The sequence below is a fragment of the Pristiophorus japonicus genome, chromosome 9 (genome assembly GCF_044704955.1).
Source record: "Pristiophorus japonicus isolate sPriJap1 chromosome 9, sPriJap1.hap1, whole genome shotgun sequence".
In the NCBI taxonomy this organism is placed as follows: Eukaryota; Metazoa; Chordata; class Chondrichthyes; family Pristiophoridae; genus Pristiophorus; species Pristiophorus japonicus.
In genome coordinates, this window is record NC_091985.1 from 27,466,800 (window position 1) to 27,493,196 (window position 26,397).

The following is a 26,397-nucleotide window of genomic DNA, read 5'->3' on the forward strand; positions in this document are numbered from 1 at the left end:
CAGGTTAGATATGGGAAGAATGTTCCTGATGTTGGGAAAGTCCAGAACCAGGGGACACAGTCTTAGGATAAGGGGTAGGCCATTTAGGACTGAGATGAGGAGAAGCTTCTTCACTCAGAGCGTTGTTAACCTGTGGAATTCCCTACCGCAGAGAGTTGTTGATGCCAGTTCATTGGATATATTCAAGAGGGAGTTCGATATGGCCCTTCCAGCTAAAGGGATCAAAGGGTATGGAGAGAAAGCAGGAAAGGGGTACTGAGGTGAATGATCAGCCATGATCTTATTGAATGGCCTAGTCCTGCACCTATTTTCTATGTTTCTGTGACTCCGAGAGCCTGCCGAAGAAAAGGTGCGCACTGAAAACCACTCGCACGGCCATCTGCAGCTTTACGCATGCGCTATCAGCCATTCCCGAATATTCGCCCGCGGTGGGCGGAGTTCGGAGGAAACGGATCGCTGCTCTTACATTTAAACAACTCGGACAGGCATTGAAAAGATATTCTTTGCGGGCTGAAGCCTCAGAAACGACCCCCTCCCCCCCCCTATTGTGCGTTCAAATCGCCGAGATTGACGTTTTTTGGATAATTTACCCATTCGGCAGGAGCTGAGCTTCGTGTCGAAGCCAGGCTAACCGTTGAGCATGACGTAACGCGTAAGGTGACGTAAACCGACGCGCAGGTTACGTCCGGTTCAATGTCACAATGGCGGCGCGGAGGCGTGTTTGAGGAGGCAAGACGCGTGAGCAGCAGCACCTTGAAGCCTGAGTGAGGTTCTGCCACAATCTGCGGACCTGGCGCTTGGATCAGATCAGGTCAGTGCAGGGCAAATGGGATCCATCTCTGGTGCATATCTTTTTCTCTTGCAATATAGAAATGTCAGTGGCGCAGGAGCTGCTGGATGTGACATTGCCTAACAGCAGCAAGCACGATTTGTAAGCACGTTGTGTTGGTGTTCCAGAGTATCATGCACATCAAACTAATCATGTTTTCTCAGGCAGAGGCAAACTAATATCACTCCCAAATTCGGCATGCTTGGAAGCGGGTAACTTTTTTTTTCCTGTATCCCCGCCCGCCCAAGTGTCGGGCAACAAGGCGGAAATTCCGCATTCAGTACCTTGCAGTGCTGTCCATTCCAGTTTATAGTCACCAGTGTAGTTGTTAGCAGCTCTAAAGTAAGAGAACATTTAAATTTAATTGGGCACCATTGTGTATTTATGCAGCTTGTTTAGGAATATGTGATCAAGCTTTCCAGTATTTTTTAAAAATTTGGCAAGGTTGGCATTCATTACCCATCCCAAGTTATCTGTGTTTCAAAGGCTAGTTGGGCTACAGCTAGGAGTACTGCGTAGTTCTGATCGCCACATTATAGGAAAGATCTGAACAAAGCAGAAACTCTGAACAAATATTTTCTGTCATCTTTACGTTTGACGACACTAATAATATTCCAACAGTGGATAGTCAAGGGGCTATGGCGGGGAGGAACTTAACACAATCACAATCACTAAGGAGGTGGTGCTCAGTAAGATAATGGGACTAAAGGCAGATAAATCCCCTGGACCTGATGGCTTGCATCCTATGGTCTTAAGAGAAGTAGCGGCAGGGATTGTGGATGCATTGGTTGTAATTTACAAAAAATTCCATGGATTCTGAGGAGGTCCCAGCAGATTGGAAAACTGCAAATGTAACGCTGCTATTTAAAAAAGGAGGCAGACAAAAAGCAGGAAACTATAGACCAGTTAGCCTAACATCTGTGGTTGGGAAAATGTTGGAGTCCATTATTAAAGAAGCAGCAGCAGACATTTGGAAAAGCAAAATTCGGTCAGGCAGAATCGGCATGGATATATGAAGGGGAAGTCATGTTTTGACAAACTTGCTGGAGTTCTTTGAGGATGTAACGAACAGGGTGGATAAAGGGGAACCAGTGACTGTGGTGCATTTGGACTTCCAGAAGTCATTTGATAAAGTGCCACATAAAAGGTTGCACAAGATAAAAGTTCACGGGGTTGGGGGTGATATATTAGCATGGATAGAGGATTGGCTAGCTAACAGAAAACAGAGAGTCGGGATAAATGGTTCATTCTCGGGTTGGCAACCAGTAACTAGTGGGGTGTTGCAGGGATCAGTGCTGGGACCCCAATTATTTACAATCTATATTAACAACTGGGAAGAAGGGACTGAGTGTAACGTAGCCAAGTTTGCTGACGATACAAAGATGGGAGGAAAAGCAATGTGTGAGGAGGACACAAACAATCTGCAAAAGGACATCGACAGGCTAAGTGAGTGGGCAAAAATTTGGCAGATGGAATATAATGTTGGAAAGTGTGAGGTCATGCACTTTGGCAGAAAAAAAAATCAAATATCAAGTTATTATTTCAATGGAGAAAGATTGCAAAGTGCCACAGCACAGCGAGACCTGGGGGTCCTTGTGCGTGAAACACAAAAGAATAGTATGCATGTACAGCAAGTGATCAAGAAGGCCAATGGTATCTTGGCCTTTATTGCAAAGAGGATAGAGTATAAAAGCAGGGAAGTCTTGCTACAACTATACAAGATATTGGTGAGGTCACACCTGGAATACTGCGTGCAGATTTGGTTCCACAGAAAATTGGTGCAGGAGTAGGCCATTCGGCCCTTCGAGCCTGCACCACCATTCAATATGATCATGGCTGATCATGCAACTTCAGTACCCCATTCCTGCTTTTTCTCCATACCCCTTGACCCCTTTAGCCGTAAGGGCCACATCTAACTCCCTTTTGAATATATCTAACGAACTGGCCTCAACAACTTTCTGTGGTAGAGAATTTCACAGGTTCACAATTCTCTGAGTGAAGAAGTTTCTCCTCATCTCGGTCCTAAATGGCTTACCACTTATCCTTAGACTGTGACCCCCTGGTTCTGGGCTTCCCCAACATCGGGAACATTCTTCCTGCATCTCTCCAATCCCTTCAGAATTTTATACGTTTCTTTGAGATCCTCTCGAATCTCCCAAATTCCAGTGAATACAAGCCCAGTTGATCCAGTCTTTCTTGATATGTCAGTCCCGCCATCCCGGGAATCAGTCTGGTGAAGCTTCGCTGCACTCCCTCAATAGCAAGAATGTCCTTAGGAGTTGTGTACAGTTTAGGAGACCAAAACTGTACACAATATTCAAGGTGTGGCCTCACTGCAGTAAGACCTCCCTGCTCCTGTACTCAAATCCTCTCGCTATGAAGGCCAACATGCCATTTGCCGCCTTCACCACCTGCTGTATCTGCATGCCAACTTTCAGTGACTGATGTACCATGACACCCGGGTCTCGCTGCACTTCCCCTTTTCCTAATCTGTCACCATTCAGATAATATTCTGCCTTCCTGTTTTTGCCCCCAAAGTGGATAACCTCACATTTATCTGCATGATACTGCATCTGCCATACATTTGCCCATTCACCTAACCTGTCCAAGTCCCACTGCAGCCTCCTCGCAGCTCGCACTGCCACCCAGCTTAGTGTCATCTGCAAACTTGGAGATATTACGTTCAATTCCTTTGCCTAAATCACTAAAATGGTGAATAGCTGAATTGTAAATAGCTGGGGTCCCAGCGCTGGACCCTGCAGCACCTCACTTGTCACTGCCTCCCATTCTGAAAAGGACCCGTTTATTCCTACCCTTTGCTTTCTGTCTGCCAACCAGTTCTCTATCCACGTCAATACATTACCCCCAATACCATGTGCTTTAATTTTGCACACTAATCTCTTGTGTGGGACCTTGTCAAAAGCATTTTGAAAGTCCAAATACACCACCTCCACTGGTTCTCCCTTGTCCACTCTACTAGTTACATCCTTAAAAAAACTCCAGAAGGTTTGTCAAGCATAATTTCCCTTTCATAAATCCATGCTTACTTGGACCAATCCTGTCACTGCTTTCCAAATGCACTGCTATTACATCTTTAATAATTGATGCCAGCATTTTCCCCACCACCGATGTCAGGCTAACTGGTCTATAATTCCCTGTTTTCTCTCTCCCTCCTTTTTTAAAAAGTGGTGTTACATTAGCTACCCTCCAATCCATAGAAACTGAACCAGAGTCCATGGAATGTTGGAAAATGACCACCAATGCATCTACTATTTCTAGGGCCACTTCCTTAAGTACTCTGGGATGCAGTCTTTCAGGCCCTGGGGATTTATCGGCCTTCAGTCCCTTCAATTTCCCTAACACCATTTCCTGACTAATAAGGATTTCCCTCAGTTCCCCTTTCTCGCTCGACCCTCAGTCCCCCAGTATTTTCGGGAGGTTATTGTGTGTCTTCCTTAGTGAAGACAGAACCAAAGTATTTGTTCAGTTGGTCTGCCATTTCCTTGTTCCTCATTATGAATTCACCTGATTCTGACTGCAAGGGATCTACATTAGTCTTCACTAATCTTTTTCTCTTCACATATCTATCGAAGCTTTTGCAATCAATTTTTATGTTCCCTGCAAGCTAACTCTCATACTTTATTTTCCCCCTCTTAATTAAACCCTTAATCCTCCTTTGCTGAATTCTAAATTTCTCCCAGTCCTCAGGTTTGCTGCTTTTTCTGGCCAATTTATATGCCTCTTCCTTGGATTTAACACTTTCCCTAATTTTCCTTGTTGGCCACAGTTGAGCCACTTCCCCTTTTTTATTCTTACGCCACACAGGGATGTACAATTGTTGTAGTTCATCCATGTGATATTTAAATGTCTGCCATTGCCGATCCACCATCAACCCTTTAAGTATCATTCTCCAGTCTATCGTAGCCAATACACGTCATACCTTAAAGGAAGTTTTATTTCTTTAAATTCAGGACCCTAGTCTCAATTAACTGTGTCACTCTCTATCTTAATGAAGAATTCTACATTCTTATGGTCACTCTTCCCCAAGGGGCCACACATGACCAGATTGCTAATGAATCCTCTCTCGTTACACAAGACCCAGTCTAGGATGGCCTGCTCTCTAGTTGGTTCCTCGACATATTGGTCTAGAAAACCATCCCTTATACACTCCAGGAAATCTTCCTCCACAGTATTACTACTAGTTTGTTTAGCCCAATCTATATGTAGATTAACGTCACCCATGATAACTGCTGTACCCTTATTGCATGCGCCCCTAATTTCCTGTTTGATGCCATCCCCAACCTCCCTACTACTGTTTGGTGGTCTGTACCCAACTCCCACTAGCGTTTTCTGCCATTTGGTGTTTCGCAGCTCTACCCATTCTGGGCCCAAGTTTCCACATGATTTGCGCCTGATTTTTAGGAGCAACTGGTGGAGAACGAACTATCTTAGAAATCGCAATTCTCCACATTTTTTTTTTCTGCAGTTCTAGTCAGGTAGAACAGTTAGTCAGGTAGAATAGTTCTACTTTGGAACAGAATTTTTTCTTCAAAAGGGGGGGTGTCTGGCCACTGACGCCTGATTTGAAAGTTTCCACAGTGAAAACGTACACCAAACTAAGTTAGAATGGAGCAAGTGAAGATTTTTGTAGAACTGAAAAAACCTGTTCTACACATTAAAAAAATCAGGCGCAGGTTATAAATTAGACGTCCAGAACGAGGACGGGGGGGGGGGGGGGAAGGGAAGTCATTAACTTCTACAATAATCCTTATTTATACTTCTATAAATATTATACAAATAAATCTAACCTGAATAAACATTTATAAGCAAAGAAAAGATTAAATAAACCATCTTCCTACCTGTGTGAAAGTGCTTCAGACACAGAGAATGCTGCAGTCAGCCTGAGGCGCCCGTTCTTCCCGCGGGGGGGTGGGGGAGGAGGAGGCGCCCGTTCTTCCCGCGGGGGTGGGGGGGGAGGAGGAGAGGAGGAGGCGCCCGTTTTTTCCCGCGGGGGGGGGGGGAGGAGAGGAGGAGGCGCCCGTTCTTCCCGCGGCCGGGGGGGGTAAGGAGGCGCCCATTCTTCCCGCGGGGGGGGGGGGAGAGGAGGAGGCGCCCGTTCTTCCCGCGGTGGGGGGGGGGGGAAGAGATGAGGCGCCCGTTCTTCCCGTGGGGAGGAGGAGGCGGCGCCCGTTCCTCCTGCGGGGGGGGGGGGGGGGAGGCTGCAAGTGCTGATGTGCTGATGGCAATGTGCTTTTATTTTAAAAAATTTCAAAAATTAAACAGCTACAAAGAACTACAAAAATGGCCGAGTGCCAATGTTTTTTTCACACTGCGCGTGCGCGAATGCTCCAACGTGCACGCGCAGCGTTGCCGGCAGGAAAAAAACTAATTTAAATAGTACCCGCCCCCTCCACTTACAAAATCGGCGCGAGTGTCGGCTCCGCCCCCCTGGGCGCCGCGCCAGGCAGACAAGGAGCTGCAGGGAGCTCCAGAATCGCGAGTTTTTTTTTAGGCGCCATTTTAGGCGCGAAAAACGGGCGCCCAGCTCGGAGGGGCGCCTGTTTTTTATCGTGTGGAAACTTGGGCCCATAGATTCCACATCATCCACGCTAATGTCCTTCCTTACTGTTGCGTTAATCTCCTCTTGAACCAGTAACGCTACCCCACCTCCTTTTCCTTGGTTACCCTGGAGCCATGTCTCTGTAATCCCAATTACATCATATCCGTTAATAGCTATCTGCGCAGTCAATTCACCCACCTTATTACGAATGCTCCTTCCATTGAGACTCAGAGCCTTCAGGCTTGTTTTTTTAACACTGTGTCCTTTTCGAATTATGTTGTAATGTGACCCTTTTTGATTTTTGCCCTTGATTTCTCTGCTTTCCACTGTTGCTTTTCTCCTTTCTACCTTTTGCTTCTGCCCTCTTTTTACTTCCCTCTGCCTTCCTGCATAAATTCCCAACCCCCTGCCAATTTAGTTTAAACCCTCCCCAACAGGATTATATTTGTCTTGCTTTTATAATCTATGATGACACTGACATTTTAGAAATAATTGTACTTTGATAGAACATACCTTTTTTAAAAAAAAACATTCTTTTTGTTCATGTTCATTATAACTGAGTTATCAAATGTCGCTGGCTGAAAATGTTAGGTCACAAATATGAGCCACAGCTTTTAAATAAAATTATGAATTGCAGGTGAATAATCTCAGTGTGAAATGATCATTAAACTTTGGTAGAACACTAGAATAAATGTTAAGACATTTGGATTCATGTTAATAAGAACATAAGAATTAGGAGCAGGAGTAGGCCCTTCGAGCCTGCTGTGCCATTTAATAAGATCATGACTGATCTGTTACCTCAACTCCACTTTCCTCCACTATCACCATATCCCTTGATTCCCTTAATATCCAAAAATCTATCAATCTCTGTCTTGAATATACTCAAAAATTGAGCCTCCACAGCCCTCTGAGGTAGAGAATTCCAAAGATTCACCACCTCCCGAGTGAAGAAGTTTCTCCTCATCTCAGTCCTAAATGGCCGACCCCTTATTTTGAGACTGTGACCCCTTGTTCTAGACTCCTCAGCCAGAGGAAACATCCTCCTTGAATCTACCCCGTCAAACCCTGTAAGAATTTTGTATGTTTCAATTAGATCATCTCTCATTCTTCGAGACTCTAGAGAATATAGGCCGAGTCAACTCAATATCTCCCCCCATCCCAGGAAACAGTCTGGTGAACCTTTGTTGCCTTCCCTCAATGGCAAGTATATCCTTCCTTGGGTAAGGAGACCAAAACTATACACAATACTCCAGGTGTGGTCTCAGCAGGGCCCCATATAATGTCGTTCGAGGGACCTCCTATGATGATGATATAATTGCCGTAAGACGTCTTTATTCTTTTATACTCAAATCCTCTTGCAATAAAAGCCAACGTACCATTTGCTTTCTTAATTGCTTGCTGTACCACATGTTAATTTTCAGTGATTTGTGTACAAGGACACCCAGGTCCCTCTGAACACCAACATTTCCCAATCTCTCACCATTTAAAAAATACTCTGCTTTTCTATTTTTCCTATCAAAGTGGATAACTTCACATTTCTCCACATTATATTCCATTTGCCATGTTCTTGCCCACTGTCTGTATCCCCTTGAAGTTTCTTTGTATTATCCTCACAATTTACATTCCCACCTAGCTTTGTATCATCAGCAAACTTAGATATATTACATTTGGTTCTTTCATCCAAATCATTGATATAGATTGTCAATAGCTGGGGCCCCAAGCACTGATCCTTGCAGCACCCCACGAGTTACAACCTCCCAACCCGAAAATGACCCGTTTATTCCTACTCTCTGTTTTCTCTCCGTTAAGCAATCCTCACTCCATCCTAGTATATTACCCCCAATCCCATAAGCCCTAATTTTGTTTAATAACCACTTGTGTGGCACCTTAGTGAATGCCTTCTGAAAATCCAAATACACCACAACCACTGGTTCCCCTTATCTATTCTGCTAGTTACAACTTCAGAAACCTCAGATTTGTCACATGATTTCCCTTTCATAAATCCATATTGACTCTGCCCAATCCTATTATTATTTTTCTAAGTGTCCTGTTACATGTCCTTAATAATAGATTAGCATAGCGGCCCCGACCTGTGAGGAAACACCAGGGAGCAGCGCGAGCTGGTGCGAGAGGGCATCTTGGACATCACCAAGGTCCAGGTCGATGATTGGAGCGTGGGCAGGTACTGCAGGAGTGGTGAGACCGGGGCGAAGGAGCGTCGAGTGATCGTGAAGCGACGTGATCGGGGCCCAGATCTAGGTCGGTGATTGGCTAGCCCACAATGCAATATGTGTGCACACTCGGTCCGTGCAGCAGAGCTGGTCTCCAGTCGTCTTGGTCAATCCTTGCTACTGGACCAAGACCTAGCTCTGTTAAGCCCGTGTGGTGGCTGGTATGCAATGGCCACCACACGTTTAAAAAAAAAATAAAAAATCCACGCACAGGCATCTTCCACCCTTTCTTTAACATGTAGTTCGGGACCGGGAATATCCGGCCCTTCATTGAAACACCTGTGAACTCATCTCTTTTTGGTGTGGAAGCAAGTCATCCTCAATATGAGGTACCGCCGAAGAAGAATAATAATAGATCCTCGCATTTTCCGTATTGCAGCGTACTGAGGTCAGGCTAACTGGTCTGTAAGTTCCCTGTTTTCTTAATGTTTTCTAAAGTCACCATGAATGTCATCTTAAACTCACTGAACTATTACAGGAGCTAATAGTGAATGAGCAAGGCCATGTCTATGTTGATGGTCGATTTCAGTCAATTTGATGATGGAGGGGCTACAGTTGATCTCTGTGCTCTCGGCAGAATTCCAGATCCATTTTAACATTCAGCAAAGCCTTCTTTAAGTGCGAATATGTAAACATCTGGTGAAGACAAAATGGGACTTGGTTCTGTTTACCCCTCGGTTCAAGAGCCTGCTATTGCTCCCTGTCCAGGCCTGTACATGAATAATAGTCATTTGTATTTTAAAAAAAAAACTGTTTTCAATCTTCAACACCACAGTGGTGAGGAATGGAATCCTGACTTTAGCTATATTAGCAGCCAGAATTTGTGTCTGGTGCAAATGATGGATAGGATTTTGATTTCATTCATCTGGAATCTTAATATCTTCCCTTTTTTGTTTCAGATCACAACCAAAATGTCATTATTAAGCTACAAGTCTGTACTTTTCACACTAAGGACTGTTTCCTGTAGAGCATGTGCTTGTCCGCAACAAGCCCAGCATTTAATAAGATCGTATTCACGTGATGCTGGGTTTCCAGACAGTGGATCACTAAAATCTCCATCTCTGCACAAGCTTGAGGAATATTCAACCTATTGCAGTAGAACACAGAGATATTTATCAGCAGTCTCCAGTTCAGTACTGAGAAAAGAGCAGCAAAGGCCATTATCCAGGTTTGACTTTCTGGACATGGAGGACATTGAAGAAATAACAATCAAGGCAGAGAGGAGCAAACATTTCAGGAGATTTATTGTCAATCCTGACCTGGCGAATCTAATCGTGGAGTGTCTTGATGGTGATCTCTCTGAAAATGATGCATTAATTTTTGAGTGCAATCCAGGCAGGTGTACCCTTTATGAACATGTCTTTGTACTTTGGTTATGGATTTCTTCCCTTCCCTTGATGATTAGTTTGGTTTTATTGCATCCTTAGGCCCTGGAGTTTTGACGCGTGCATTACTGAATGGTGGAGCACAGAGAGTGGTGGCTCTGGAGAGTGACCAGCAGTTTTTCCCTGCATTACAGGTACATACGTAGTTCATTTTTATTGACTTGATCATAGTTAATACTGAACTCATTGCAATTTAGTGAATGAGATACATGTGGCAAGTGAATGGAACTTGATTTTAGATGGACCAGTGGATTGGGGATCTCATCTCTCCACACCAATTCCTGATTGCAACCTTTGTGTAGAAAAATAAATGAAGGTCAAGCACTCACTAGAATGAGAAGGTAACATTATAAGAACATGAGTCATCCTAATTTGCAGGAGCATTTCAATGCTGTTCTCTCACTTCTGCTTTGAGTTTATGTATTCTGCTCTGCAGCTATCCAAGTTTTGTTGTCTCCAAGTTACCAAGAAAGTTAATCCCTCCCTGTATTTAAATTGAAACATTCTTTGGGACGTGTCCACACTAGTCCGGTGGTGGGTCTTTTCTCGCCGTTACTGTCATTAGTCATGTCCATGTTGCTTTCTGTTAAGGCAGAACTTCGAAGAATTTGAAACTTGGGGTAGAATTGGTGCTAAAATGAGAATGCTAGGGACATCATCTACAAAGGTAGAATGGCTTTGCTCGGTGCATAGCCTCCCTACACTCAGATTTGGGAACTGGGGCTTTTTACTAAATCCAGAAAGAAATGTAAACAATCCAACACAGGATGATACTGTAACTTATCCTGAGACCTTTTGTAAGGGAGTGGTTAGGATCTTCTGTATGATAGTTCAGGGAGAAAGGATCTAACTTTTCATAGGCAACTAATTTCCATGCAGATTTTCATGGGGGGATTGGCAGTCTTTGCCGAAGCTGTGGTAGCAGTGCATTGGATAATCTTGGGGAGGACCATTGTTTTTGGTCCATTCCCCAAGGTTCTTCTCACTGATATTCCAGAATTTGAGCATATAATCTAAGCTAGCATTTCAGTGCAGTATCAAGGGACTGTTGCATTGTCAGAGATGCTGTCTTTTTGAGATGAGATGTTGAAAGTAAATCTGTCTGTTCAGATTGGTACAAGATGCCATTGCACTATTCAAAGAAGAGTAGGGAGCTCTCCCAGTGTACTACTCTTCAAAAGTTATTCATTTGGCTCTAAAATATCTGAGGTTGTGAAAGGTGCTTCATAGATGCTAGTTTGTTCTTAATGACTGGAATTGAATAAAGAAATCATTCTGTTCTCCTTGAAGAGTATCTAAGGATTGGATTCGTAGAACAAACACACCAAGGTCAATTGAGAATGATTGCATACAAGGTCTAGTGGCTAAAATTTATTCATGAGTAAAGGATGCGGTTTCATTCTGTTGCACTTTATGCTCCAGGTTCTTCCATCAGTACATAAGAAATAGGAGCTGGAGTAGGCCATTCGGCCCTTCAAGCCTGCTTCACCATTCAACACCATGGCTGATGATCTACCTCAACTTCACCTTCCTGCACTATCCCCATATCCCTTCATTCCCTTCGTTCACAAAAATTTATCGACCTCTGTCTTGAATATACTCAAAGACTGAGCATTCATAGCTCTCTGGGGAACAGAATTACAAAGATTCACAACCCTTTGAGTGAAAACATTTCTCCTTATCTCAGTCCTAAATGGCCGATTCCTTATTCTGAGACTGTGACACTGTGTTTTACATTCCCCAGCCAGGGGAAACATTTTCTCAGCATTAACCCTGTGAAGCCCCTTAAGAATTTTATATACTCGAATTAGATCACCTCTCATTCTTCTGTAGGCCTAGTTTACTCAATCTTTTATACTCCATCCCCCTTGCAATCAAGGCCAATGTTCCATTTGCCTTTCTGATTACTTGCTGCACCTGCATACTAACGTTTTGTGTCTGTGGTCTGGTATGACAGTATGTGGGTCTAGGCTCTCTTTGAATTCCCTCCCGCCCCTCCCCTTGTTTTTTTTGATGCACACTTCAACATTATATTGGTGATGACACCGGGTTACCTTTTCTGCACAGCACCTGAGGGGACCGAGTGCAATATATCCAAGTTTACTGACGATACAAAGCTAGGTGGGAAAGTAAACTGAGAAGGGATGCTTAAGTGATTAGGCAAGAAGGTGGCAGATCGAGTATAATGTGGGGAAGTGTGAAATTATCGACTTTGGTAAGAAGAATGGAAAAGCAGATTATATTTTAAAAGAAGAGATACTAGGAAATGGTCATATGCAGAGGGTTTGGGGGTCCTTGTACATGAATCACAGAGTTAGCATTCAGGCACAGCAAGCAATTAGGAAGGCAAATATATGATCACCTTAATTGCAAGGGAGTTGGGAGTATAAACAATAAGGAATTCTTGCTGCAATTATATAGGGCTTTTGTGAGACCACACCTGGAGTTTTGGCACAGTTTTGGTCTCCTTACCTAAGGAAGGACATACTTGCCTTGGCGGCGGTGCAATGAAGGTTCATTTGATTGATGCCTGGGATGAGGGGGATGTCCTTTGAGGAGAGATTAGGCCTATACGATCTGGAGTTTAGAAGAATGAGAGGTGATCTCATTGAAACATACAGGTGCAGCCTCCAAAATTCTGAGTTCCGGAATGATATGGACTTGGACCAATTGGTGGAATCCGTAAAATGTTCCGGAATCTTGATCCGCTGATCTCGAGGGGGCCCCGCCGCTGCCCGACCTCAGGCCTCGCTTCCACTCATCTTGCTCCACTCGCCGCTGCTGTCCTTACCTTGGGGCCTCCTCACCGGCCCATCCCAACACCTCCTCTGCGACAGGGCCCGCCGGCCTGAACACTTCCTTGGCGGCAGGGCCCGCCCGAAGAGCTCCTGGATGGCGGGGCCCCGCCCGAACAGCTCCTGGATGGCAGGGTCTACCCGAACAGATCCTGGATGGCGGGTCCGCCCGAGCAGCTCCACGGAGGCGACTACCCCCCACTTCTGACGTAAAGAGGTTCGAGTAGTTTCGGATTCGTGACGTCAGAAAGACAACCCAAAATCCGGAAAAACGCGGAATCCGGTACGGCCTCAGTCCCGAGGGTTCCAGATTCTGGACGCTGCACCTGTATAAGATTCTGAAGGGAACTGACCGGGTAGCTGCTGAGAGGTTGTTTCCCCTGGCTAGAGAGTCAAGAACTTGGGGTCATAGTCTCAAGATAAGGGGTCGGTCAGATAGGACTGAGATGAGGAGGAATTTCTTCACTCGGGGTTGTGACTCTTGGTAATTCTATAATCCCAAAGGTTTGTGGATGCTCAGTCGTTGAGTATATTCAAGACAGAGATTGATAGATTTTTGGGCACTAAGGGAATCAAGGGATATGGGTATAAGTTGGGAAAGTGGAGTTGCGGTATAAGATCAGCCATGATCTTATTGATTGGCGCAGCAGCTTCGATGGGCCTGCTTCTGTTTTTGATGAGTCAGGTTACAGAATGTTGGAATAGATGTCCACAAGCACTCATGGTAGCTGACCCTTTACCTCGACTTTGATTTAATAGCCCGTTCTTCAGAACAGGATGTATTGTGTTTCACAACACAAGACTGCTAAGCTGTAGCCTTTAAGTGTTCAGCTTTCTAAGTAAGGAATGTTCTCCTGTGTCTTCAAATTCTCAGGATTTTGCCTAAGTTTCAGGTGGAGGGAATGTTAAACCAGATAACAATCCTGAGAAAGGGAAGCTTGTTTGGATCCACAGATGCTGAAATTTATTGATTGATGTTTCACATTCTGGATCTGCTGGTTCCAGTCAATAGTCAGATAAGGTGTGTCCAAATTATATTTTGGTTTAAAGCAGAATAAGTGAGGTTCTCATTTCAATTGTGAATAACATTTTGACGTAGAATATTTCACCTAAAAGGTATATCATAACATCTGAAGTCGGCCATTCAAGCCTGCTCTGCCGTTCAATATGATCATGGACGATCTTCGACCTCAAATCCACCTTCCCGTGCTATCCCCATATCCCTGAATTGCTTTTAGGATCCAAACATCTCTCGATCCCCGTCTTGAATATACAGGTTCGACCTCCAAAATCAGGAAACCTCGGGACCGAGGCCATTCCGGATTTCAGATAGTTCCAGATTTTTAAATGTATTTCCGACGCCCCAAATCTGGAAACGCCTGGGCCAAGGTTCGGGTATTTCCGGATTTCGGAACCTTTTGGTCGGCCATATTCTGGGCGAAAAAAAACACCCGAGAAAAACCTGCAGCCCCAAGGACAGCAGTAGGTATGAAGACCTGCAAAAAAGGGTAAGTTTTTATTAATTCTTTTTCAGCAATTCAATAGTGGTGTCTTGTGAATGTTTTGTGATTTAAAAAAAAAAAAAAATTCTTTTTTTTGGTGTTTTTCCCCCCTCCTGAGGCCCAACTCGCAGTGGTAATCGGCCTCGGAATAAAGTTGGTGAGGACCGACTGTGGTTTCCGCTGATTTTTACCATTGGGCCTTTTTTTTAAAAAAAAAATAGCGAAGTGATTAGTGGTATTTTTGGCACAAAATTCAAAAAAAATACCGCTTTCGCCATTTTTTAAAAAAAAAGTCGGAAACATTTTTCGGAGTTTGGAATTCTGGATTTGGGAGGTCAAACCTGTACTCAATGACTGAGCATCCACAGCCATCTTGAGTAGAGAATTCTAAAGATTCACAACCCTCTGAGGTGAAGAAATTTCTTCTCATCTCAGTCCTAAATGGCCGACCCTTTATTCTGAGATGATGAACCCTAATTCTTGACTCCCCAGTCAGGGAAAACATCCTCCCAGCATCTACCCTGTCAAGCCCTTGAAGAGTTTGATGTTTCAATGAGATCGCCTCTCTGTCTTCTGAACAATAATGCTGGATTGAAAGGTTTATAGTGTCACTCCTCCACTGTTCAGCTAACATCCTGTGACCAATTCGAGGTGTGTAAGTTTGCATAGGTGACTCGGTGATTCTACTCCCAAGGGTTAAATTACGAGTAGATGTTACACAAACTAGGGTTGTATTCCCTGGAATTTATAAGGATAAGGTATGATTTGTTCCAAGTATAAGATATTAAGGGGAACTGATAGTGTAGATAGAAAGAAACTATTTCTGCTGGCTGGGGAGTCTCGGACTCGGGAATATAGCCTAACCATTAGATCCAGGCCTTTCAAGAGTGAAGTTAGGACTTCCACAGACAAAGGGTGGCAGAACTCTCTTCTGCAAACAACAGTTGATGTTGGATCAACTGTTTATTTTAAATCTGAGATTGCTAGGTTTTTATTAAGCAACGGTATGAAAGAGTATGGGGGCTATATGGAGTTAGTTCACAAATCAGCCATGATCTCAATGGCGGAACATGTTTAAGGGGCTAAATGGCCTTCTCATGTTCCTACTCTTCATTCCCCATCACTCCTCAAATAATTGTGTTCTTCTGCACCTGGCATCTTTGTTCTGTTGAAAAAGTAATTCTCGTTGATATTTGAAGATACGGACTCCCATTCTTTTACTGTGCATCACGGTAAGTAGTTACTGATTGGTACTTTAAAATAAAACGAGATAGTTGTTGATACTTGAGAAATATCGCCAGAAGCATTTGCTAAAATATTGAAATTAACATTTAGTCCCTAGAAAAACATTTGAATGGACAGTTGGAGGTGGTGCACTGTGATTTCTTCAAGCTGGATCCAATTGGTCGTGGCCCAATGAAACCTCCTGCCATGTTATCTGAAAATCTCTTCAATGATCTGGGAATATCGAAGGTTCCTTGGACTGCAGGTGATCACTTTCTTTTAGATATCTTGCACTGTTTTAGCGAACTGAGTTGAGCAATAGTCATTTGAACATTTGAATCTGATCCAACCATGTTTACATTGTACAGAACTGTAATTGTTCTCTGAACTCTGTCTGATGACTGAGTAGTAATGTGGTTGAAAATCCACTAGATGGTGTTAAAGAATAACATTGTAAATAACTACTTATTACAAAAATCTTGCAAAATGTACATTGCATCTTGAATGTATTCTGATTGTAATGTTATTGACTGGAAACTTGAGCGTTTAATTGACATTTTTACAAACGGAGATTGTCAGTTGAAGGATTTAGATTTAATGATTTAGAATTTTTAAATAGAGGTAGAGTGTCAGAACCGAGGCTGTTCTGGATTTCGAGTATTTCTGGATTTCGGACATCTTTCCGATGTCCCAAATCTGGAAATGCCCGGGCCAAGGTAGGGGGACAGTGGTGGTCGGGGGGTGGGGGGGGTGGTGATGGTGTGGAGGGGATCCGGCGGCTGAGCAGCAGGAGGTCGGTGGCGGAGAAGCGGGTGGGGGGGGGGGGGGGGGGGTGGCAGCAGGTCTGGATTTCAGAACATTTTCCGGATTCCGGACGACCCCGCCATGGATCGGCCTGGATTTCGGAGCATTCCTTTTTAACTAGGCAACCTCTTGAGGGTTTTGTTTGGTGGGGTCTTCAAGTCTTGGAAAAAAAACCAGTAGTTTATTTTTTTTATAGCTTTTCTGTTGTCATAACCCAACTTCTTAAGTCCATCCTTGCCTCCACAATTTTATCTTATCTGCCTCATTTTAACCTGCCCTTTCTCCGAGGTTTTGGAGCAAATTGGTTGAGGCCACTGCAGTTGGCATCAGCACCACCAAGTTGGTGAGGGGAAAGGCAACCCGATAGCTATCCAGCAGCCTTCTATGTGGATGGTGGGTGAAGGAGGATCTGGATTGTCTTTTGTGTCCCCATATGCTGCTATGACTGTGGAGGGTCACAGATGAAGATTGACCACTTGAATGAGAGATAGGACAGTACCTCGAGCTTGCAGGACCATAAACTTAGCAAGGGGTCAACATCCTCTGAAGAGACTGGGGGAACTGGTAGTTTTATGGGCACGGCATTGAGTGAATTTTGATTTGTGCTTTGGAGTGGGCTAATGTATTCCTATTCTCTTTCCTAGATATTCCAATAAAAGTAGTTGGAATCTTCCCACAAAAAAATGAACGGAACATGCTTTGGAAGCTAGTTTATGCTTTGTTTGAAAGGATTTCAGTGTTTCAACATGGGAGAATAGAACTCAACATGTTAATGAGTGAAAAAGAATACACGGTATGTTTAGTGATCTCTTTGAAATCCTTGAAATGTTTGCGTGTAACTTGTGCTTTGAATTCAGTTGTTGAAATTGAGCATTTTATTATTTTACATGTAGAAACTGACAGCAGAGCCTGGAAACCTAAAGCACTATCAGGCATTGAGCGCTTTGTGGCAGATGGCTTGTGAAATACAGCTGTTGCACAAGGTGAGAATTTGTGTTTATATTTCCTTTTTAATACCATGAGTTGTAAAATGTGGGCCACATTTATTTTGTCTTGTGGCGGGGGGCAGGCTCTCTTCATTCACGCCCTTCTCCCCCATTTAAAGTGTCTGTAACGCTGATGCTTTTCTCAATGGCCATGTGTAGTATAAATTACATTTCTGCATCAGATCTTTCAATTACAAACTGCAACTGGACTCTGACGTTGTTTGTGTTGGTCTACCTGAGGATCCACTGCCAGGGTTTGAAATATTTATCATGAAAACCCTCTGGGGTTAAAGTGATCCTAGGGTAATAGCCTTATATCCTGCTCCATATAGACCTTAATATTTATCATCTAAATGTGGATTAAAGGGTCTGAGCTGGAAGTAAATTGGTATGCAGTTCACTGTAATTATATAAAATGTTTTTTTTCCACTTTTGCATCCATATTTAAAATAGTAAATCAAAACGTTCTAAATTTATATGACTGTTGCAATGGTTCACTGGTTCAATACAGTACTGAGCGAGTGTTAGATTGACATTTGGATGGGGTCTTAAAATTATCTCCCCATGCTGTCTTTTCAGGGAGCTTCAAAGATCCCATGCCATTATTCAAAAAAGTGGGTGGGGGAATAAATAATCATATTTGCTGTTCGTGGGATCTTGGATTACTCCAATTGACTGCTCTGTTGAAACTACACATCAAAAGTAATCCATTGGGTTGTGAAGTCCTGGAGAAATTATGAAATATGATATAAATGCAAATTCTTACCCAATACAAATAGTTGAAAGTACCCAGCCATCATTCTGCAGTAATGCTCCCTAGTTGCACGGCTGTTTGGTGCCTCCACTCGTAAGACATTTTATCGGGTTGAATATTAAGCTAATTCTAGTGTTTTATAGTAAGAATACTACAATTGTAATGTCTATTGCTCTGAAGTAACACATCTGATTTCTAAATGAATACTGTTTCTTTTAGGAGCCTTGGTCATCTTTCGCTACAAATTCTAAAAATGGTGGCTGTGCAGTACAGCGAAGTGCGGTAAGCTTTCGGTTTGTCTCGAGTGTCGTGATGTACAAACTCTTAGAATGATTTCTGCATCTTCATTGTTCAAAATGGTTACAAAGAACTCCCATTCATCAATTTGTATGCAGAAATAAATGCTCCCCATTTGAAGGAGCAATATCTGGAGCACTATCTATTTTTAAGAAACAAATCATTCAGACCAACCCTGTTGAGATTGGTATTTCTCACCCGAATGTGTATAACAGTGTAATTCTGAATTATATCTCTGGTCTCTCTCTCCATATAATGAACCCTGATTTTCACTGCCATCAGTGCACCCAGAACAATTGTCAGCTTAATGGTTAACTTTATACTTGGTTGGGTAATCTGATTTTGGAGGTTTAGGCATTTTAATTGTGTTCTGTTTTGGTGTGAACGGTATTTGGATTTCCGGGGTGTTAACCATGTTTTACAGGAACTTCTCTCAGCCTACTTCCTGATGTTTACTAAATTTTGTTTTTAAAAGATATGCTGGGCCCCAATTAATTTATGGCCATTTTATATGAAATGGTCTTCATTTTTGTACGTTCAAAATGGAAAGCCAATTGGAATAGGTTCATAGAATCATAGAAGTTTACAGCACGGAAGGAGGCCACTTCGGTCCATCGTGTCTGTGCCGGCCAACAAGAGGCTATCCAGCCTAATCCCACATTCCAGCTCGAGGCCCATAACCCTGCAGGTTACAGCACTTCAAGTGCGCATCCAAGCACTTTTTAAATGTGGTGAGGGTTTCTGCCTCTACCACCCTTTCAGGCAGCGAGTTCCAAATCCCCACAACCTTCTGCGTGATGAAATTTCCCCTCTAAACCTTTTACAAATTACTTTAAATTTATGCCCCCTGGTTGTTGACCCCGCTGCTAAGGGAAATAGGCCCTTTCTATCCATTATATCTAGGCCCCTCATAATTTTATACATCTCAATAAGGTCTCCCGTCAGCCTCCTCTGTTCCAAGGAAAACAAACTCAGCCTATCCAATCTGTCCTCATAGTTAAGATTCACTCCCGGCCTCATCCTCGTACATCTCCTCTGTACCCTCTCCAGTATAATCACATCCTTCCTGTAATGCGGTGACCAGAACTGCACGCAGTACTCCAGCTGTGGCCTAATCAGTGTTTTATACAGTTCAAGCATAACCCCACCGCCTCCGCCCCGCTCCCCATGCTCTTGTATTCTATGTCTCGGCTAATAAAGGCAAGCATTCCATATGCCTTCTTAACCACCTTATCTACCTGGCCTGCTCCCTTCAGAGATCTGTGGACATGCACTGCAAGATCCCTTTGTTCCTCGACACTTCAGTATCCTACCTTTAATGTGTATTCCCTTTCCTTGTTAGCCCTCCCCAAATGCATTACCTCACACTTCTCCTCATTAAATTCCATTTGCCACTGTTCTGCCCACCTGACCAATTGATTGATATCTTCCTGCAGTCTGCAGCTTTCTTCTTCATTATCAACCACACAGCCGACCAAACTTCTTAATCATACCTCCTATATTCAAGTCTAGATCATTGATGTATACCACAACAAGCAAGGCACCCTGTGGAACCCCACTGGATTTTGGATCCAACTTGCCACTTTGCCCTGGATCCCATGGGCTTTTACTTTTGTGACCAGTCTGCCATGTAGGATCTTATTAAAAGCTTTGCTAAAGTCCTTATACACGACATCATACGCACTGCTCTCATCGACCCTCCTGGTTACCTCCTCGAAAAATTCAATCAAGTTAGTCAAACATGACCTTCCCTCAACAAATCCATGCTGACTGTCCTTGGTTCCTTTTAGTATTCTAGCTACTTTTATAATTCTACATGTTCTTATAATTATTCACATTGGTTAACAGTATTCTGTTTAGAAAAGTAGGATTTCAGCATCAAATATGAAATTAACCATATTGTCTCGTTTTGAAATTTCTGTAGCTAACAAATGACCATCTGTGTCTTGTACGACTGACTCCACGCAGAGACTTATTTAATCAGACCTTGACCGCTGCCAATTCATCCACACTAGTTGTGATGCTGAAGCAGTGCCTTACAAAACGCAAGGCAAAACTAATTGACCGACTGGAGTAAGTATGCAGCACTTTATCAAGTTGGCCACTTTATTGGTGAGGGTTCAATTTTCTCTTTCTCCTCCCGTGTCCTGTACCCCCAAGCTGAGTCAGGAAGGTAGACTCATCAGATGCTGTCAGTACCGTTTTTTTACAAAGTGAGAATGGGATGTTGTGGAGGTAGGGAAGTATTACCTGGAGCCGAGAGGTGGCAAAACTCAACCACTGGAAGTTCAGGCACTCCCCAGAGCAGTGTGACTTGGAAGTTTTCCTTCCCCTTAGTCTCGCAATCAGAATCCTGTTGTCTCTTACCTGATCGTCTTGTACTAGGGTGTTTTATAGTTTGAAATTCCGATGGAGTTTAAAATAAATGTTGTCCACATTTCCTAAACTAGGTTATATTCCGAGGCATTGTGATTTAAAAAAAAATCTGACATAACGTAGCTTAATAACTGCCCTATGGCATATATAAGAGAATGAGACTTAATGCCCTGACGAGATATTCATCAAGAGCATGAGACAAATCCATAACCTGCCGCCTGAACTCCATCAGGGATTTAGCACCCAGTTTATAACTAGGATTTAATGATGCCAATATTTGGCTCACCAAACTGTCTTGGATAAACCATCAGGATCTACACAAGCTCTTGAGTGAATGAGTTAATCCTTCCTTGTCAATTATGAAAAGTCAGACAATAAAGTAATTAACCAACAGTTCTTTGTTAACTTTGGAATCCTAGTTTGCAGCACTTAATTGAGTATGCAAATAATTAATAGATAGGGTTAATTGACTGAGGGTTCTGAAGCCACTTCAGTTATGTCACCGTAATTAATTCGTAACTGCTTGCTGTTTATAAATTTAGAGTCTGAAATTGTTAGAAATTGGTGAAATTAATTTAGGATTAGGCTCCTGAACAGCAATAAATAGGCAGTCTATTGAATAGATTCAACTCTACTTGCTTGCAGTTAGCAATATTTCCAGAACTTGACGAACTAATTTTCTCATCTTCCTCTGGGAGGATGATGTTAGCCTTCTGAGACATCAGAATGATGAATCTTCACTTTTCTACATTAAAGGCACTACATAAATGCAAGTTGTTTTTGTGTATCATCGGTAGAGATGCTCTGCATTTTTCCTAGATCCTCTGCTCCTGGGTAAATTCATCTTCTGCATTGGTAACTGCTTAAATCCCACCTCCCTTGATCTTGGGGAACCTTGTACATTGAAGTGACATGCTTGGATCTGTCTGTTACAGCTGTACAATTTCAGTCTAATTACTGACTCCATTTTGGGGAGACATTTAAGGCAATTTTTCAACACTTAGTGAGTGCAACACCAAAACTATGCTTGATTGAAATGTGTAAATTCAAAAATCAAATCCTCCCTACCCTCTTGTGTAATTGCTCAGTGAATTTTAAGCAGTAATCCCATCTAATTTCAGCACTGCTCAGTTTATGAACAACGGAGCTTCACTCTGCATCTTATGACCAAGAGTTGGATTTATGCTGCACAATATAACAAGCAATCCAGTTTATTAAACCTTTTTTTAAAACAAGGTAATCTATAACAATATTTTTAAATCATTACATAGGTCTTGGTGTCCTGGAAGTGGAGGGAAGTTATTGATGCAGCTAGATTTACCAGAGGACATATTAACAGGTGATGTCTATCCAGAAGAGTACAAGGAACTTTTTGAAGCGATGGAGCACTCCCAGGATTTCAGTCATAGCTGGCTGTATGACGAGGTCTTGGAGAACATGAATTCTACAGTATCGCACATCTGAATGTATAACTTCAGGGTAAAAAAAACTGTCCTCCTCGATCTCTGACGGTGCTGCGTGAATGCCATGCAAATGTATCTGCTAGGTTACAACGACATCCGAATCACTGGAGACCTTCAAGTGCTTTTATCTGTGTTACTAAAAGTAGGGTCTATTTCTGCATCAAAATGATATTCAGCTCAACCAGTCAGTGAAATCTTCATGTGGCTTTGATACTGCGGACCATACATCAATATGGACTCCTTATATATTGCAAGGAAACTGATCTTGACATCGGCAGTTTTGAGGGTTCCTAGTTCCTGTGCAGAGCTCAGTTGATAAATGAGACACACAACAGTGAAGAGTACATGTTCTACAGAAGTGCAAATTGCAGTAATGTTTTTTAAACTTGTGCAAAAGCTGAATTTTATTCAAATGAATTTTTTATTGAAACAATGTACTAAAGATGTTATATAATTCTCAAAATGTTTTGAGTCAAGAGTGATTTAAAAAAAATACATTGAATTCTGTTAAATTTTGGTTATGAGGGTATTCTTGTGTTGATGAGCTATATGATTTTGGAAGGCCAAAGGCCTCATGAGCAACAGGATCATAACTGAGTTACAGGATTATTCCATTATTCTTACCATAAAAAGTGGATTGACTTTCTAATCCATTGTAAGGCACACAAATCAGATGAACAATTGGCCAGTGGTGCATGAGTCACTGTTAACAGTTGTGATTTGCAAATGGCATTTTATTTTTAACTATAGTTAACAGTGGCGCAATCAAATTTAGCACAACTGTTGTACAACGGTTACATAGAAAATAGGAGCTGTAATAGGCCATTCAGCCCTTCGAGTCTGCACCGCCATTCAATATGATCATGGCTGATTCTCTATCTCAACACCATATTCCTCCTTTCCCCATATCCCTTGATGTCTTTTGTTTCTAAAAATCTATCTATCTCCCTCTTAAATATATTCAGTGACTTGGCCTCCACAGCCTTCTGTGGTAGAGAATTCCACAGGTTCACCACCCTCTGAGCGAAAAAATGTCTCCCCATCTAGGTCCTAAATTTCCTACCCCGTATCCTGAGACTGTGACCCCTTGTTCTCGACTTCCCAGCCAGGGGAAACATCCTCCCCGCATCCAGTCTATCCAACTCAGTCAGAATTTTATACGTTTCAATGAGATCCCCTCTCATTCTTCTAAACTCTCTTGAATACAGGCCTAGTCGACCCAATCTCTCCTCATACGACAGTCCTGCCATCCCAGGAATCAATATGGGGAACCTTCGCTGCACTCCCTCTATGGCAAGTATATCCTTTCTTGGGTAAGGAGACTAAAACTGCACACAATACTCCAGGTGTGGTATCATCAAGGCCTGTATAACTGTAATAAGATATCCTTGTTCCTGTACTCAAATCCTCTTTTAATGAAGGCCAACATACCATTTGCCTTCCTAACTGCTTGCTGCACCTGCATGTTTGCTTTCAATGACTGGTGTACAAGGTCCCTCTCTACATCGACACTTCCCAAGCCGTTACCATTTAAATAATACTTTGTCCTTATGTTTTTCCTACAAAGTGAATAACTTCATATTTATCCACATTATACTGCATCTGCCATCTGTTTGCCCACCCACTCAAACTATCTAAATTGCCTTGCAGCGTCTTTGCATCCTCCTCACAACTCCACCTAGTTTTGTGTCGTCAGCAAACTGGAAATATTTTATTTGGTTCCTTCATATTTGTGAATAGCTGGGGCCCAAGCTCTGATCCCTGTGGTACCCCATTAGTCACTGCCCGCCACCCCGAAAAAGACAGGTTTATTCCTACTCTAATTCCTGTCAGTTAACCAATTTTCAATCCATGCCAATACCTTACCCCCAATCCTATGTGCTTTAATTATGCACACTGACCTTTTATGTGGGACTTTATCAAAGGCCTGCTGAAAGTCCAACTATACTACATCCACTGGTTCTCCCTTATCTATTCTTTCAGTTACATCCTCAAAAAAAAACTCAAGTTGGTTTGTCAAATATGATTTCCCTTTCATAAATCCATGTTGACTTTGTTTAATTCCGTTGATATTATCTAACTGTGCCGTTATCACATCCTTTGTAATAGACTCTAGCATTTTCCCTACTACTGATGTGAGGTTAACCGATCTGTAGTTCCCTGTTTTCTCCTTTTTTAAATAGTGGGGTTACATTTGCTACCCTCCAATCTATAGGACCTGTTCCATAATCTATAGAATTTTGGAAGATGACAACCAATGCATTTACTATTTTCCATGGCTACCTATTTTAGTACTCTGGGATGCAGATCATCAAGCCCTGCGGATTTATCGGCCTTCAGTCCCATTAGTTTCTCCAACACTTATTTTTTTACTAACAATCATTTCCTTTAATTCCTCTTGCTAACTAGTAGACCCTTGGTTCCCTAGAATTTCTGGGACATTATTTGTGTCCTCTTCCGTAAAGACAGAACCAAAATATTTATTTAATTGTTCTGCCATTTCCTTGTTCCCCATGACAAATTCTCCCGTTTTTGTCTGTAAAGGACCTACATTTGTCTTCACTAATCTTTTCCTTTTTACGTACTTGTAGAAACTTTTGCAGTCGGTTTTTATGTTCCTTGCAAGTTTACTCTCATACTCTATTTTTTCCCCTCTTAATCAATCTCTCGGTCTTTTTTTGCTGAATTTTAAACTGCTTCCAATCCTCAGGTTTGCTACTTTTTCTGTCAACTTTGTATAACTCCTCTTTGGATCGAATACTATCCTTAATTTCTTTTGTTAGCCATGGTTGGGCCACTTTTCCTTTTGTGTTTTTACGCCAGAAAGGAATGTATAATTGTTGCAATTCATGCATTCGTTCCTTAAATGTTAGCTATTGCCTATCCACCGTCATGCCTTTTAATGAATCTTCCCAATCTATCATAGCCAATTCATTCCTCATACCTTCATAGTTTTCTTTGTTTAGATTTAGGACCCTAGTTTCGGATTGGACTACTTCAATTTCCATCTTAATAAAGAATTCAATCATGTTATGGTCACTCTTTCCTAAAGGACTCTGCACAACAAGACTGTTAATTAACCCCTTCTCATTACACAATACCCAATCTAGGATAACCTGTTCCCGAGTAGGTTCCTCAACATACTGGTCTAAAAAAAACATCTCTTACATACTCAAGGAATTCATCTGTCACAGTATTGTTACTAATTTGGTTTGGCCAGTCTATATGTAGATTAAAGTCACCTATGATTACTGTAATACCCTTGTTACATGCATCTCTAATTTCCTGTTTGATGCCATCCCCTACACTACCACTACTGTTTGGAGGCCTATAGACAACTGCCACCAATGTTTTCTGCCCTTTGGTGTTCTTTCGCTCCACCCAGACTGATTCTACATCTTGATTTTCTGACCCAATATCCTTTCTCACTATTACTCTGATTTCATCCTGTACTAACAATGCCAATACCAAGTAAATCTGTTCTTAAAAATCTGACAGTCTATAGCTTTATGGCATGATTTTCATTTAGTTTGGGTTTGTTTTTTTGTGTGTTCTCAAATACACGTGATTACTTTTGTCCGCTGTAGCTTGATTCTGTAAGACATTGGTATAACCCCTCGCCCTGTCTACCTGGCGGACGTACGGAAATCGCACCTCGGCCCGTCTGAGTTTCCAGAGTTCAGACCCGTAGAACAAACACAAAATCCAATGGATTTATGAAACCCAACTTTTACTCAAAAACAGCAGGGAACTACAAGTAAGTTCACACACAACTGTAGCGTATAATGACCTGATTATACATCAGCATACAGTAATATTCCCTTTAAATCAAGTGATAAGCAAACACTGCATATATATGAACACCAGCGAGTGGTCGGTTCGTTGATGGCTAGCGTATTACTTGAACTGGCAACTGACCAAGTTGCCCTCTCTCGACTGCAGCGTGTGTCTTTTCGCAGCTCGGTTTATACCCCAAAACTTGGTAACTTGCCCACTTTGTACATATCAAATTAGACTGGCAGTTTTCCGTTCTCTTTTATCAAAAGTCAGTTAATTAAATGTGATATGTTTTACTTCAGTGTCCTCAAAGACATCATTGTCCACAGATGGTCTTGTTAATTCCTCGGGATATCTCATTTGTCTGTTCCTGTCCAAGGTCAGTTACACCTTTATCTGTAAGAAAACAGCTTG

At 42.4% G+C, this 26,397-nt stretch overlaps 1 protein-coding gene across 3 annotated transcripts; it reads left to right on the top strand.

Moving 5' to 3' along the window:
* The first annotated feature begins 536 nt into the window (after nucleotides 1-536).
* Nucleotides 537-24,751, top strand: tfb2m (transcription factor B2, mitochondrial). Of its 3 annotated transcripts, XM_070889202.1 has the most exons (10): nucleotides 537-811; nucleotides 8,460-8,571; nucleotides 9,520-9,955; nucleotides 10,048-10,139; nucleotides 15,638-15,791; nucleotides 16,975-17,123; nucleotides 17,224-17,313; nucleotides 18,290-18,352; nucleotides 20,292-20,440; nucleotides 22,015-24,751. In XM_070889202.1, exons 3-10 carry the CDS (start codon nucleotides 9,532-9,534, stop codon nucleotides 22,205-22,207), a joined length of 1,314 nt encoding a protein of 437 aa, XP_070745303.1. In that variant the 5' UTR covers nucleotides 537-811; nucleotides 8,460-8,571; nucleotides 9,520-9,531; the 3' UTR covers nucleotides 22,208-24,751. The 3 variants fall into 3 exon arrangements, with proteins under 3 accessions (XP_070745303.1, XP_070745302.1, XP_070745304.1); XM_070889201.1 differs by lacking the exon at nucleotides 8,460-8,571; XM_070889203.1 differs by lacking the exons at nucleotides 537-811; nucleotides 8,460-8,571 and adding an exon at nucleotides 8,585-8,648.
* The last annotated feature ends 1,646 nt before the right edge of the window (nucleotides 24,752-26,397 follow it).

Bases quoted from the DNA above. Each gene is read 5' to 3' on its own strand.
- tfb2m (XM_070889202.1), top strand. From the start codon at position 9,532: ATGTCATTATTAAGCTACAAGTCTGTACTTTTCACACTAAGGACTGTT. The intron at 17,314-18,289 runs GTGAGAATTTGT...TGTTTCTTTTAG, and splicing joins AAATACAGCTGTTGCACAAG to GAGCCTTGGTCATCTTTCGC. The intron at 20,441-22,014 runs GTAAGTATGCAG...ATCATTACATAG, and splicing joins AAACTAATTGACCGACTGGA to GTCTTGGTGTCCTGGAAGTG.